Below are 15,603 nucleotides of genomic sequence, written 5' to 3'. Positions count from 1 at the left end.
CTCTGGTTTCCTGCACAATAATGTCTTTGAATGCGTGTTAAATTTGTTTTGTCCTGAAATAAACCTCTTGATTTTTGCACATAAGAAACCCGTGTGCGTCCACACTTTACAATCAATATGAATGAATGAACTAGACAAACTTCCGACGTGGATCCATGACTAACACACACACACACACAGACACACACGCGCGCGCGCGCGCCGAGAACACGTGTGATCTCGCGATACGTCCCCCACTCCAGCAACATGGCGGCGTAGAGACGTTGTTGTTATTGTTGTATGTAGCTTTTGTCTGAACGGAGCAAAAAGAAACGAGCCGAGAGAAGGCAGCTCCTATTCGTGCGGGCATGAAAGCAACATTTGGAGATAATGCTCAGGTCCACCGGGTTTTTCCGAGGGATTGACTGTCCGTTTTATGCGGAGGGCAGCGCGGCTAGCGGCAGCAGGAGCGGCTGTGGGAGACCGTACTGTCACTTCAGACACAGCCAGCAGAGGAGAGCTACAAACACCGACAGCAACACCAAGGGTGCTCAGATAAACTTATTATTACCCCTCTGACGCCATAACTCATGTCATGTTGCCTCACGGCGGGTTAGCCAGCAACCTGCGCGCTTTACTTATGTTGCTAACTTCCCTGTTCTCTGTCGACCACTGTAAGTGTATCTCTGTAAGTTAGATCAGTGGTTCCCACCTGTTCTGTCACACAGCCTTTTTAGGGTGTGTGACAGAAACTCATCCTCACCCTTTTTGATAGTTATGCATCAAAAAGGTGATGTTTGACTTTTTCTCTCCCCCTAAAGTGACAGTTTCCCATGAACGCATTGAAATGAAGTCTGCAACTATCACTTATTATTACTGTATCTATCTGTTCATTTTATGACTATCAGCAAACAGAAACATAGGCTAGTTTTTAAAAATGTCCATCAGTTTGTGCCAACAGGACCCTTCGATTGGCAGTAAGACTTCAGAAATGACATGCAAACAAAAGCATGCTTTATATGTGCATACCTGAACAAACCCAGACACGTCTCACTGCGACAACTATCTTATTTAACATTAACTACAACTCTAAATCAGAAAAAGTTGGGGCAGTATAGAAAATGGGGGTAACATAAACCCTGCAGTGATCATAACGTCTACTTTGACTTTTATTTCATTGCAAACTATGAAACCAAGATACGAGTATTTCCTGTTTTGTGTGATCCATTAAATTTCATTTTATTATACATCCATTCTTGTATTTAAGACCTGCCACACATTCCAGAAAAAAAAAAAGTTGTGACGAAGCAATTTATTGTAAACCTAAAGATTAAATTATTTTACAGCCAGTTTTCTTGAGACAAGTCAGGGGATGGATACATGAACTTTTACAAGTCACTGACTATGTCTTGGACTTCATTTACATCACTCATTAAAAATTCTAACAGTATAGTACTGTATTGTGACGCCTTCAGCCATAGACTGAGACCACCGCGGTGCACCACAGAACACCACAGGAGGTCTTTCCTACCTTTGGCAGTCAGACTGTATAACTCCTGCCCCTTTTGCAGGATGAACATGCAACAAACCCAGTTTTTCAGAGTTATGTGCAATATTGTATATATAACATCTTGTGCAAATGTCTTCCAGTCATTTTGCATAAGTTTGTTATACTTATTGTAAAAAAAAAAAAAAAAACATTGTTCACTGTTAACTGTTTCAGTACAAAATAATTTCCTTCACGATAAATAAAGTTGATCTTATCTTAAATCTGTGCCAAGTAGGCAGGTCTAAAAAATGTTGAGTGACCATGCAGAAAGGAGACTAGTGAGGGAAGACATCAAGACACCCAGAGAGCTCTGAAAGAATTCTAGGCTTCTGTGGATGTGAGTGAAGAAACTGGTAATTGTGCAATATTTGTCACTGTTTGTATTTCTTTATTGTCAGCGAAGTCCAGGACGTGTTCATGTATCCACCCCCTGACGTGTCTCAAGAAAACAGGCTGTAAAAGTGATGAGTTATTCCTTATATTTAGTGTTTATTTTTATGTGTTACAGGGCTTAAATTCAAGAAAGGATGTATATAAATAAATGAAATGAAGATGAACACACAAAATATTTGTGTGTTCAGTATAATTCCTGTTGGCAATGAAACAGAAGTCAACGTAAATGTAAGGATCACTGCAGTTTAGTTTTATATGTATTTTCCTTGTAATCCCAACTTTTTGTAATTTGAGGTTGTAATATGTAAAGGAATAGCTGCCAGTTATATTTAAAAGAATGACAACCAGGCCCATAATGCAAAAGCATCAAAGTAGGTTAAAGTCATTTTGCTACCAGTTGAAACCATCTGTTGCTGCTCCAGAGGCAAATAATTGTTTCTATGGGTATTACAGTTACAGTCTTATGTGGATGCAATTGGAAACACTGTAAATAGTATAACATTTGTGTGGTGTTTCACCACATATACAGCTGGTGCATGGCAGAGTAAACTTTAATATCCCCAGGGGCAAATTGTTCCAACAACAAAGAATAACTTGTAAAAAAAAAAAAAATGAAGGCATAGAAAATACTTGAGCCTAGAGTCAGTCTGTTTGGGTGGGTAGCGCATTACATGTGTGTGTGAATGAGTGAATGTGAGGTGTTGTAAAGTGCTTTGAACCTCTGCAACAGCTAGAAAACCATTATAGAAGTTATTTTTGGAGATCATTATCTATATTTTAGGTACAGCTTTCACAAGTGGCTGGAAAAGCGGCTGGAAATAATTTTGCATTCAATTTTTAATTAATTGCGCCCACCCAATAAAAAAAATTAAACAAAAAAATGAACACACACACACACAAAGAAAACTGCCTGGGTGGTTGGTATTCAGGACCCAGGGTGGTTTTGTGGCGGATGCAGTGACATGCAGCATCAGGTCATGACTTGACTTGCACAGAAATTAGTATCAACTGCGATAAGGATCATGCAGCCAAGTTCCTTGTTTATATTTGGCTCTGATGTTTCAGAATGCACTGAGATAAGAAGTTGGAATTTCCCTCAAGTTTCCATGGAACACATTAATTCTGTTTTCACTGTTTCCCTTCACACCTATTCCAGGCAATTCTAAGTCACTGGTTTCTGAACTAGTTATTTAACATACATCCATTTTTTGAACAAAGGGGTAGACCCTGTCCCAATGGTCACTGGGCGAGAGGCGTGGTGCACCATGGACAGGCCGCCTGTCTATGGCAGGGCTGACACATAACACAGAGACTCCGAGAGACGAACACATTCACACCTACGGCTGATGTAAAGTTTCCAATTAACCTAACCTGGATTTCTTTGGAAGTGGGAGGTAACCGGAGAACCTGGGGGAAACCCACACAAACACAGGGAGAACATGCAAACACATGGAAAGGACCAGTTCAGATGCGAAGCTGTGACCCTTATGTTGTGAGGCAACAGTGCTAACTACTAAGCCGCTGTACCACCCCTAAATTAACATACAAAAGAAAATGCTCTCACAAAAACATGATAGCATCATGTACAGTGGCATGCATGAAGGTTGAGAACCCTAATGAGGAAAGCCACCAAGACATAGTCTTCTTCTGTGGCAGTGGACAAACTGTGCATTGTTCAACTTTTGCCTGTTGCATCTCCAGGAGTGAAGCAGATGTTATATATGCGTGTAACGTAAAATCCAACATCTTTCCTTGTTTTACTGTGTGTCACAGTATGTTTTGGATGTTTTAATAAACATTATGTAACTTGTCTTTAATCACTGCAGAACAAGGTTATGATCCATTCAACCCAGAAGTCGTGAGGCCTCAAGAGCAGCAGGATGGAAAGCCGGCTGCTTCGGGTGACATCAGTGGTGCTCTGGAGCTGGTCAACAAGGCCATCGAGGAGGTCCGCAGTGAGGTGGAGAGGGAGAAGAGGAAGCTCTCTCGGATTGGGGATGATCAGTATAATTCCTGTGGGATGAACAATTCATCTGCATCAGATATTAAAAATTGTGCAGCAGCGGGCTCCCACTTAGCATATGACCCCGGGGAATACCAGCTAACATCAGGAGGATATAATCCTACCCCTCGCAGCAGCAAATACACCTTGGACGCAGATATCCAGGGGAATCAATTGAACTCCTTGGAATATGTTCCCACATTACTGAAAAAGCCTGTGAGTCGGATGCACATCCCCCAACCCCCCGCTGCTCCTGTCAGCTCAAAGTATTTGAACAGCCTGCCATCTAAGTGTAAATACACCGTGGACAATTCTAAACCATCCACAGATATGGAATATGACCCGCTTTCCAATTACTCTGCTCAAATCACAGGGAAGAGGAAACGGGATGAGAATGCACACACTGCTAAACCTGAGGACAAGAAGACGTGCAAACTGTCTGGGTCAGATGAGGAATATGTTACAGCTGTGAAAAAACCACGGCAGGAGAAAATAAATACAAATAAATATACTATTTCTGAGTCTGAAGGTGAGAGTTCTGAAACAGAGTATCGGCCCAGCTCACTCTCCAGTCTCCTGCAGCGGAAAGGCAACAGCAGTTCAGTTGGAGACACTGCAGAGAAGGAGATTCACGAGACAGCAGAGGGGGCATTAAATGTAGTAACACATGGAGCTACAGAGGAACATAGATATCATGCCGAGGGGCAACTGGACTCAGGCATCTTGGAAGATGTTCAGCAAAAGGACAGCCTAGAGGTTAAGAAGTTGACCAGTCAAACGGGTCTTGAAAAAAGTGGCAAATCTGCAAAAGTGCAGAAACCTGAAAAGGAAGTAAAGAAACCATCAAGTAGTAAAGGTAGTAGCAGCAGTAAGGACAAAGAGTTGACAAAGAAGGCAAGTCAAGACTCTGCAAAAAAGGAGAACAAGAGTCATGGGAAGACAGATGATGGGAAAAGCACAGTTAAGGTTAAGACAGCTGATAAAGTTGAGAAACGAGAGAAGAGAAGTGATAAGATCAGGGCTGTGGAGAAAGTAAAAACAGGGTCAGGCAAACAGAAGAAGGACATGGGGAATGTTGCAAAGGAAAGCAAGATACTTAAGACATCAGAGAAGGAAAAGCAGCACAGTAAACATAGAGATCACCAACACAAAAACGGTCAACTCCATAGTGCTAAAAGAGAAAAGGATCAAAAGAAAATTAATAAGCATAGTTCGAACAGTGTACCTAGTAAGAGTAAAGCTTTGAGCAGTAATGTTAAGGGGAAGCGAAGCGTGAGCCCATCAAATGGGAACAAACTTAAGGACAAACGGCAGACTGTAAGTCTGAGCCACGCTGACCTGTTTGGGGATGAGAGCCCAGAGGAGGCTGAACCAATAGAGGTGCACGACGATGAAGAAGAAGTAGAGGAAGTGCTGGTGAGGAAATCTGCCAATGCGTTAAGGCGCGGATGTCTGAACAAGAGGAAGCTATCAGCCAAGACTCAGTCATCCTCCGGCGATGAAGGTCACCATGGTGTCGGCAGCATCAGCACCGACAAGGATGAGGAGAAAAGTGACAGCACTGACTTTTCATTTTTTCAAGATCTGGATTTTGAGTCGGATCCCATGGAAGAGTGTTTACGGATTTTCAATGAATCCAGTGATGTGAAGCGGGAAGACAAGGGAAGGCAGGCTAAACAGGTACTGTGGTTTCTTTCTTTTCATAAATCAGTAATATTGTTTTTATTTTAAATCCTTAGCCCATCATCTCTGCACAAGTGTTTTCATCACTCGTTCACCATCTTGCTGTCTGTGTGTCTGTCCATCCCCTGATTTATGCATATTTTTCCAAAAGCAGGTTTTAGCAATGTGTTTTTACCAGCTTAGTGTCAAAGGTCATTGATTTTTGAGGTCAGAAGTCAAAGGTCAAGGTTACCGGAAGCATTTTCTTGTTGTTTGTTTTGCTGCCCCCCCCCCCCCCCCCCCCAAAAAAAAAGCTGTATTCTCTGTGGGCTGAGAGGTAATGTGCACATTTGCAGTGAATATTTTTTGTTTCACTTTCTTAGTCATAGTTTGCATCAGGCAGCAGCTGAGATTTGAATGAATGTGCTGTGTTGTCTCAGTCTTCTAGGGACCCAGAAGAGGACAGAATCACAGACAACACTTTAACAACTCTTTTTCCAGGACAAAAAAAGAGAGTCTCCCATTTTGGTGTCAAAGGAAATGTAAGTTTGACACTTTGATTTGTATGTAGTTTTGGTAGATTTAGTATTGAAAACCACAATTTAATAGAGTCCTTTCGATGCCATGCTTGCCTCTTGTATAACATTGCTTTAAAATTATTTCTCTTTTTGTGAAAAACTGTTTTTGTGAAAATGCTGCATAATCACAGGAACATGGAAAAAATTTACTGTTAAATTTGTGTAGAAATTGTGGTTGAAATGCTATTGTATATGAACTGAATTGCTGGAATTTGTGGGTTTTTGCTTACTCTCCCCCCCACCCCCCGATGGCCATGTCCTTGTAGAGTTTTTTTGTGTCAGAAAAGTGCTGAGAGGGCACTCGCAATCACGCTATCCCAAGATCCTTCTTATAAACACGCCTTGTGGCATGTTTCTGTGGCAGCAATAAACAGCTAAGGGCTACCTTAAAATGTATGGTGATCAAAAGTATTCACTCTCAGCAAGAACCAATCATCTGTCCAATCTGCTATCTCAGATATTAAGGTTTTTTTTTTTGTCTCTGTCATAGATTTTGATTTTGAATGACACATCAGCAAAAATAAACTTCTCCTCATTGCCTAAAAAGGCACTGCAATGACATCATAGCATCTTTCTGATGAATTCAGGGATTTTCAACTTAAACGTGCTGGAATATCCACAGAAAAAGCCATCTGTTCTGAAAAAGATAATAGATGCAGCAGTTTTTTGAAGCAGCTGCATGTGTCTGCATATGCTCTGTTGCCATTTAGAGCAATTTTAAAAAGCCACCTGTACCCAGAACAAAATGCTATGTGGTCATGGGGCCTTAGCATGTGACATTTGTATTTACTTGTTTTTTTTCCTTTGTTTATTATTGTAACAGTGTGTGATGTTCTTTTGCAAAGGACATTTAGTCTCAGTAAGACTTTTTCTTGTTAAGATATAACAGTAGTCAGCATGTTGCCCCTGGGGATCCAAGGGCTCTAGATTGGGTAGTGTTTATAAAATAGGTAGCTGACATTTTTCAAGGGTGGTAATAAATTAAGCAAAGCTTGTATAATGAGTTGGAATAGTGTGTGAGTCCAGAATGTTTTTAGAACCTTAGACTTTTTAAGAAATTTTAGAGGAGGTACACAACCCTTTTATTTCTTGTTAATTATGTAATTTTTTTAATGTTAATTTACCATCTTAATGTATTTATAAATTGTTTAGGTTCTTGTTATCACATACACACTATTATTATGGTCATTCATATTATTATTATTATCATTATTTTATTGTTATGGTTTATTACTACTTCTATTTTCTAATTTGATTTTTAAATGGATCACAATGGAAATAAGTGTTGTCACATTCTTGTGGCATCCATGTATTTTTAACATATTTATAATTATGTACTTGCATTGAACTTACCAAATAAAATCAAGCAAAAACTCATGCTTTTAATATAAAGATGATTTACCGCCCCCTGCTGGAATGGCATGTGAGTCCAGAATGTAATTAGCAATGTTAGCTAATATCCGTAGTTCCTCCAGAAATATTAATCATATCAACTTTCTGTTTTGGCGCAGTTCATCCTTGACTCAAAATACATAAGCATACTAAACGGCAAATGTCAGCTCTTTGGGGTTTCTGCGTGATTGAAGCCATACACATGCACACAGAGGCCACTTGGCTATGATAACATAGATAATAATAATAATAATAGGTGTTTAATCTGTATTTTGGGGGGCCACGATCAAATTTCTTTTTTATCAGTGTTGTTTGTCAAAGAAGAAGCAGTGTGGTCTCCAGACATTTGCTTTGGAGATGGAACAAACTGACAAACGACCTCATTTCAAGCTACATGTAACTTCAGCCACACCTGCTGCTAAATTCCATCATGCATGAGATAAAATTGTTTCCTCCAGCAACCACAGACATGTCCAACAGGTGGCAGTGTTCAGTATGTATCGGACAGCTCTGTTGGATATTAGATAAGCAGTGCACTTGCTTTTTTGGCCTTATTTAGTGCATCAGTGTTAATCAGTGCCTGATCAGTTTATACTCATTATACACCCCTTTATTGTGGTGAGATTCTGTACAAGATGATGGCATTTATTGTTTGAGTTATTGTGTTAACTACTTGGAGGAGACGGATTCATTCGTTCACTCACTGCTTTTTACAGAGTACAGGACTAGGCTTTTTCAAAGCCTTCGAATAAGTTCACTTAACCATTATCTTTTAAGAATTATACTAAGAATACTAACACAGAGGGTACTTTACAATAAAAATGTACTCCTCTTTGTCAGACTGATGCAGCTCCTAAGCCTGTAGTGCGACCATACAGGAGACCCACAGCTCAGGAAGTTTGCTACCAGCGTATGCAGTTAGCACAGCAGCAAGTTGCTCAGCTTTCTGCTGCAGTCACAACCACCTCCCCAACTTCCAGCTCCACCTTCTCCAAAGAGAAGAAGAGAATAGCCCACCGCCCCAACCCGCTGAACTCATCCTCCAAATCAAGTATGAGTACAGACACTCTTCTTGTCTATATGTTTTTTTCCCCCCTCAAACAACTGAAAAAACTTCCACTTCTTGTGTTGTCTTTACTGTAGTAAAGCAGTGACGGCTTAGATGGCCACCAGACCCAAGCTTTGGAAATGCAAATACTAACACTAACAAACTTATTTCCACCTACATGTAACCTTAAAACCACACATATGTTGAGAGAGAAGAATGTCTGTGGGATATTATATCGGCAGAACAAAGTTGGTTTTTTGATCTGATGCCTCAAATGTCACCACAGTTGAAAGACTTTATCCTCATTATGTGACCATTTTCATTTGGTGAGTTACAAGAACATAGCATGTTAATAAACTGGAGGAGATGGACTTAATCCATCCTACCAACTGTCTCACTGCATGTTTCTGTGTAGGCTCTCAGTTGTCCGGGTGGTTTCCATAGTAGAGAAGCTTGAATCTTCGACTGGACTGGGTTGCTTGACGTGAGGACGTTTCGCTTCAAATCACAGAAGCTTCCTCAGCTAAAATTCTTGCTCTGGTAGTCTGACTTCTGTCTTGACTCTTGTAGAGAAGAATAAACCAGAAGCCAACAAAAGCTGGAGTTTTTAGATATGGCGATGACACATGGGTTAAAATCAAGCAACAGGAGGTCGAGGACTTTACAGAACGCATCAATTCAATGGATTCTAATATCAAGTTCACACGTGAGGATGCCAGAAACAACCATTTAGCCTTCTTGGACTGTGATGTTACGATTGGAGAGAACAGGCAGCTCCAGACAGAGGTTTACAGAAAACCCACTCACACTGACCAATATCTGCTCTTTGGCTCAAACCACCCCCTTGAACACAAGCTCGGGGTGATCAGGACTCTTCAACACAGAGCCCTACAGGTGCCCACAACTGCAGAGGGAAGGGCTAAAGAACAACAACTTGTACGGAAAGCCCTCACAGTATGTGGGTACCCACGATGGTCCCTGGACAAACTGCAGAAGTCCCAGAAAACAAAGAGACCAGATAGACAGGAGACGGAGACAAGAAGAAGAGTGTCTCTCCCTTATTTAGCAGGAGTAGGGGAAAAACTACAGAGGATCTTCAAACAGCACAAAATCCCAGTTTACTTTAAACCGGTTAACACCTTGAGACAGAAATTAGTTCACCCTAAGGACAGGATCCCTAGTTACAAACAGAGCAATGTAGTGTATTATATCAGATGTCAGGAAAACTGTAGTGAACACTACATAGGTGAGACTAAGCAACCTTTAAACAAGAGGCTATACTAGCACCGCAGAGAGGTCACCAGTGGACCTCAGTCTGCAGTTCATCTCCACCTGAAAGACAATAGCCACACGTTTGAGGACAAGGAAGTTAAAATCTTAGCCAGAGAGAAGAAATGGTTTGAGAGAGGTGTCAAGGAAGCACTCTTTGTAAAACAGTTGAAACCCAGCCTTAACCGGGGGGGCGGGTCTCAGACACGCTTTGTCCCCTGTTTACAATGGGGTGCTCAGGTCAAAGCAGTTTCAGTCTTTTGTTCATGGTAATGAGTCATTTTCGTCATCAGGAGAGTCGTCAAGGGAGCCATCAGGGGAGGCTTCCATCCCATCATTAGGAGAGTGCTAACTAGAGCACAATAGGTGCTAATTAGAGCTATTGTTTAGTCACTAGCCTATAGCAGTCGGCCTCTCGGTAGGAGGGGTCTGGTTAGGTTAAAAACTCCAGCTTTTGTTGGCTTCTGGTTTATTCTTCTCTACAAGAGCCAACACAGAAGTCAGACTACCAGAGCAAGAATTTTAGCTGCGGAAGCTTCTGTGATTTGAAGCGAAACGTCCTCACGTCAAGCAACCCAGTCCAGTCGAAGATTCAAGCTTCTCTACTATGTCTCACTGCATGTTAGAGGGTCCATGATTAGCTGCTTCCAAAGCCTGGGAAAAATGAGAACCACAAAGTGGATATATGAGTAATTGTCTCAGATTCTCTTCCTTGGGAGGCAGAAATGTAACTTTTGAGACTCTGACTGAAATCGTGTGTGTCAAGGTCCTGCAGATTCCAAAACAGCAAGCAGTCAAGTTTTGTCCCTGAGCCAAAGCCAGCAGTCTGTCAAGGCCCAAACCACAGCTGGTATCTTGTCCAAGACCTTGTCCACTGCTGCGCAGAAGAGAGTGGCTCACACACCCACCATGAAGGTATCCACAGACCTACATGGTTGTTCTTGTTACTTACAGAAGTGTTGTGATGTCTTTTCAGAACTTCATGTTGCAGGTTTATGATTCATTTCTTTTTCTCAAGGATAGTTGTGTATTTTTGTCCCCCAGTCCCAATTTGATCTTGATCATGACTGATTAGTGATAAATGTTTGTTCCATCTGTATATGAAAATTCAGAAGGTATATCTTCTATATTGTATTCCAATTCTAAGGTGGAACTATGCTAGTATACTAAGGTATATATAAATATCTAAAAAGGAAGAGTAAAATAGAAGAGTAGAAAAGAGTAGAGTAGAGCTAGTTAAGTGCCTAGTCTTGAGAACCAGGGATGGTAGGTTCTGATTGTCTATGAATATGAATTTGAATATGATTGTCTGTCTGTCTGTCTTTCTTTCTCTTTCTCATTCTCTTGATATTGTCAGAGCACTACAATGAAGCGCCCGGTTATCCCCACTGAGTTCGGGGCCAAAGTACCGACCAACATCCGTCAGCGCTACCTCAATGTTTTCATAGACGAATGTGTCAAATTTTGCACATCAGAAAATGCTGCCTTTCAGATGGTATGAGTCTCAGTCACACTGCTTAGCAGGATGACATATGTGAGATAGCTAGTAGTTCATAAAATATGTGTAGCTATGAAATAGTTTTATAGAACATGTTTTGTTTATTTATTTTGTCTGCTGTCAGTCATTACTGTATGCAGAGCTATAGGTGGTCCAGTAGAATCAGCTGAGGTTTGTTTTCTTTCAGGCTCTCGATGAGGAGAAGCTAGTATACGAACGGAGTAGCAGTAAGAACATCTACCTCAATGTGGCTGTCAACACACTGAAGAAGCTGCGCAGCGAGAGCGGCTCCTCCGCTATGCCCATCACCAGTATGTAGCTTCAGCTCTCTAATGACGTCTGTGTGCTGGAAGCTCAGTGTGAATTGCATACATGCAGAACTGTAACGCTGTTCCATTTGTTCAGTCCCTTCTGTGGGTATTTTTGTACATGTCAATCAATCAATCAATCAAACTGTATTTGTATAGCCCTTTACAACAGTGACTACTGAACCAATGTGCTTCACATCAATGCATAAAATCAACAACAAATGAACAACCACAATAAAACTATGTACTAAAAGCTACTCTGAACAAATAGGTTTTTAGTTTAGCTTTGAACAGAGATAGAGATAGAGAGATAGAGATGTCAACCACATTATATTCCTGAAAAGAGTAAAAGCAGGTTTGATAAAATAACATTTCACTCATATGCAAATTGCACCCAGTTTCCAACATGCATGAGTTTTCGTCATGTAAAAGAGACCTGTATTTCTGCATCGCTTTATAAATTCATGTCTGTGTCTCGTCTAAAAATGAGATGTGTTCAGGCACAGAGCTGTTGCATTGATATAAGGGAATAATGTATAAGGAACACAACACTCAGATGCACTTTACATACATGGATTACCAATGCACATATACCCTGCTTGCTTGCACATATCACTATGCGCTAATCTGTTAATGTGCCACAAATCATTTCACTTGTGTCTGCTCTGTTTTCTAAATGCATTGTAGTTCTAATCTGTTTGTGTGTTTCTCTGCAGAAGTTCAGGCATCTGTGGGTTACAGGAGGGCACAATCCCATGAAGGTGTGCTGGGAGGTCGTCTCGCTGCTACAACCAGTTTCACTGTGAAGAGGATGGGGAAACCACAGGAGGAATCCTTCACTGGTGGGTTCATGCTACATTATTATTATTATTATTATTATTATTATTATTATTATTTATGTATTTATTTTATTTGTTGCTCATCTCACACCGAGAGTTAGTCATGGTCTTGGAAATATCACATTATTTTTTTCCATCACAATGTTTGTGCCATTCCTGTTTTACATTAATGCATTCGGCGAGTGCTGCTGTCCAAAACAGTAAACAGTATTCTTGTTTTAGTTTCTTGCTGTGAAACACCGTATACTTCTCTTGTCAGTCTCGCGGCTGTGCCTCTCAAACGGTCACACATTATAAATTGTGACTGAATAATCACAGTTGCCCCTGAATGTGATCTAGTATGTGGTTTCATGTCGTAACACACCAGACTTGTATCATGTGAGATGCAAAAACAGTTGTGGGAGACCTGTATTATAAGGACTATCGGTGCTTCCTGAAAACGTCTTGGTGATGTCATAAACGGACTACATTTCTGTAGCTGCTTACCATCGGATGCAGATTTCAAAGTGCTTTACAATGATGCCTCACACACAGCGATGTCAGTGTGCTGCCATGCAAGGCACACAACTGCACACCACAGGGATGAAAATTTCCACTTTTTGGTGGATTTCTGCTTTTTTTGCCAGTTGCCTGGGTCATTTTTGATATTAGTGTAAATCTGTTGTGTTGTAAATTCCCCTTAGTTGTTGTATCTATATTATGTTATTTAGGTCAGGCACCGATTTAGGCACCCCATTGCACTGTTAGGTTCGATCACATTAGCGGAGGACCAGAGTTATTTTTAGAGCTGACAACGTTGCTTTTAAAGGAGAATGCGTTCGTGAAGAGATTTGCAGGGTTTTCCGTTTTATTGGAGATGAATGTTGCGTGGCGATGATAGTGATTCCTGCTGAGTGGGGATGTTTTAAGTGGTGTTATTTGGCATTATTGGGCTGGGCAAGGCTAGCTACTTAGCCATTATGTACTCTACTTAGACGATGTCTGCTTATTAAGTAAATGCAGCCAACTACTGTTACGTGTATTATACTTACATAGCACTGCAGTTATTGGTGTTTCTCTGATATTACTGTATTACTAAGCATGGTGTGTTTAGGATTTGTAATGAAAATCACATTATTTTATTTGTTTCCATCTTTCAGAAACCATTCATTCATCCATTCATCCAAACTATTCATTCAGACCATTCAATCAGTTATGAATGTGTTTTTTCCAACTACTGTGCACCCTGTATGTTAAGCTGAGCCATTCAAGTTCATCTGTTGCGCAACACATCTGCAAATAAAGACTTTGAATTATTCCTGCGTGTCCATGCCTACTGTCTGACTGGAGTTCTGTGGTGGATAAAGTAGATCAGCAAATTAACAATTCTCTACTAGGCATGTGAATCTCATCAGTGACAGCGATTCAATACACTACCAGCGATATGATACATATAGCAATACATGACGATACTGACAATACCATACGATTCACCCTGTTCCCGATTTGATATGTATTCGATGGTGATTCAATTCCTCACAATGCGATATGATGTGATTCAACACAATGCAAAGAAATTATACCAAAAATTTAAATAGAAAATAAGAAGCTGCAATTCGGTATGATACTATGGTATTCTTCTTCTTCTGATTCTACTAGAGGCAGAGAATTTGTTTTACTCCTAATAAGCAGCAAATTTACCAGATTCAACGTTAAGGAGCAGGAATCTGTTCCCTTATATTTGGAGCCTGTTTGATCACACTGTCAGAACTTAAACAGTAAAACAACGTCACTCTCATTGAGTGACTTAAAGTGAGTCACTCATTGATTGAGTACCGCCTTGGCAAAAGTAATTTGAGATACTTTCTTACCAGTTTTGCCGAGTTAGGGGGCGCAGTGGCGGCCACGGCATTCTTTCCAAACGACCTGCATCTTGTCAAGTTTCCCATCTTTTTAAAAAAAAGCCAAAACAATTCCAAACGCCTGATTTAAATGTTTGTATGTGCGTCAAAAATCTCCTACAACTGCTTGTGCCGTTGTCGCTGGCCTTGATTTTGAAATAGACTTGTTGCGGAAGAAATGTGCTTTCAGGTTTCAGTCCAGGGTGCATTCATTGTGCGTCGGAAAAAAAATCGTTGCAAGCACGCAGCGACCAATCCCTCGCAATTTCATCAATTGAATCGATGCACACTGAATGAATCGATACACTCGCATCGTGCACGTTTGTATCTAGATACCGATTCATATTGATCATATTGATATGATTAATCTCCACATCCCTATTCTCTACATATCACATTCCCAACGCCGGAGAAAAAGTGAGGGGAGTATATATATGTATAATGTGTTATGAATCCGATATGTGACATATATGCAGTTCTGTATTATAGACTGATGTCTGCGTTACTTTCAGGTTGTTACCAGACTCTGATGTCGCAAAATCGGGGTCCGTCACCTGCTTGGTTTTTGTACTACGTGTTAATGGTGTTGTTGCAAACTCCTTTGTGTCGCAGGCTGTTAACATCCAGTCATAAATAGGTCGTTTCTGTTGTTTTTTGTGCCAAATAGCAATATAGCAAAATGGCAAACAGGATTTTGGACCGTAAAGACGGCTTGCGACTTAGAGAAATCGACTTTCCAGTGAAGAATCGTTTCAGGTGGGATTGGCTTGATTGTGTTGTGCAAACCAAGCTAGTGGGAAGCGAGGAGACTGTCGATTACCTCCTCTGTGAATGTTTCACAAGAGCGATGTGTCTGGAAAAGTGTTGTGCATTTTCTATCAGGATTCTGTTAGTTGCGCTTCACATTGCGTGAAAGCCTTGGAAAATCATGTCACTAGCAGTAAATATTGCAAAGTTATAAAGACCAGACAGATGACCAGCACGCTGCCGAGTTCTGTCAGATCCTCGAGAGCATCGTATGGTGTCCAGCCACTTTTCAAAGATGTACAGACAAGGCCAGAGGTGGCCAAACTGATCGTATCTGTAGACAGCAGGTTGAAAAATTTCGAAGTAAGTAAATTGAAGTACATTTATGTAGTACAGATGAACTAAAGTGGTTGTGCATTACTTTACAGGTATGATTAGTTTCTGTTACTTTATGTTGAA

General features: G+C 40.7%; 1 protein-coding gene across 1 annotated transcript in view; it reads left to right on the top strand.

Annotated features, from left to right (window-relative positions):
* The first annotated feature begins 220 nt into the window (after positions 1 to 220).
* Positions 221 to 15,603, top strand: part of rexo1 (REX1, RNA exonuclease 1 homolog) — a 38,960-nt gene continuing 23,577 nt past the window's right edge. The window contains exons 1-8 of the mRNA XM_034180144.1: positions 221 to 526; positions 3,748 to 5,603; positions 6,026 to 6,127; positions 8,396 to 8,606; positions 10,639 to 10,787; positions 11,230 to 11,367; positions 11,558 to 11,681; positions 12,395 to 12,520. Coding sequence (XP_034036035.1) covers positions 370 to 526; positions 3,748 to 5,603; positions 6,026 to 6,127; positions 8,396 to 8,606; positions 10,639 to 10,787; positions 11,230 to 11,367; positions 11,558 to 11,681; positions 12,395 to 12,520 — 2,863 coding nt within the window. The 5' untranslated portion in view covers positions 221 to 369. The remainder of the gene's footprint in view (positions 527 to 3,747; positions 5,604 to 6,025; positions 6,128 to 8,395; positions 8,607 to 10,638; positions 10,788 to 11,229; positions 11,368 to 11,557; positions 11,682 to 12,394; positions 12,521 to 15,603) is intronic.

This window comes from Thalassophryne amazonica, chromosome 10, assembly GCF_902500255.1.
Source record: "Thalassophryne amazonica chromosome 10, fThaAma1.1, whole genome shotgun sequence".
NCBI lineage: Eukaryota > Metazoa > Chordata > Actinopteri > Batrachoidiformes > Batrachoididae > Thalassophryne > Thalassophryne amazonica.
Note: the sequence above shows the minus strand (reverse complement) of the source record. Positions and strands in the feature narration are given on the sequence as shown.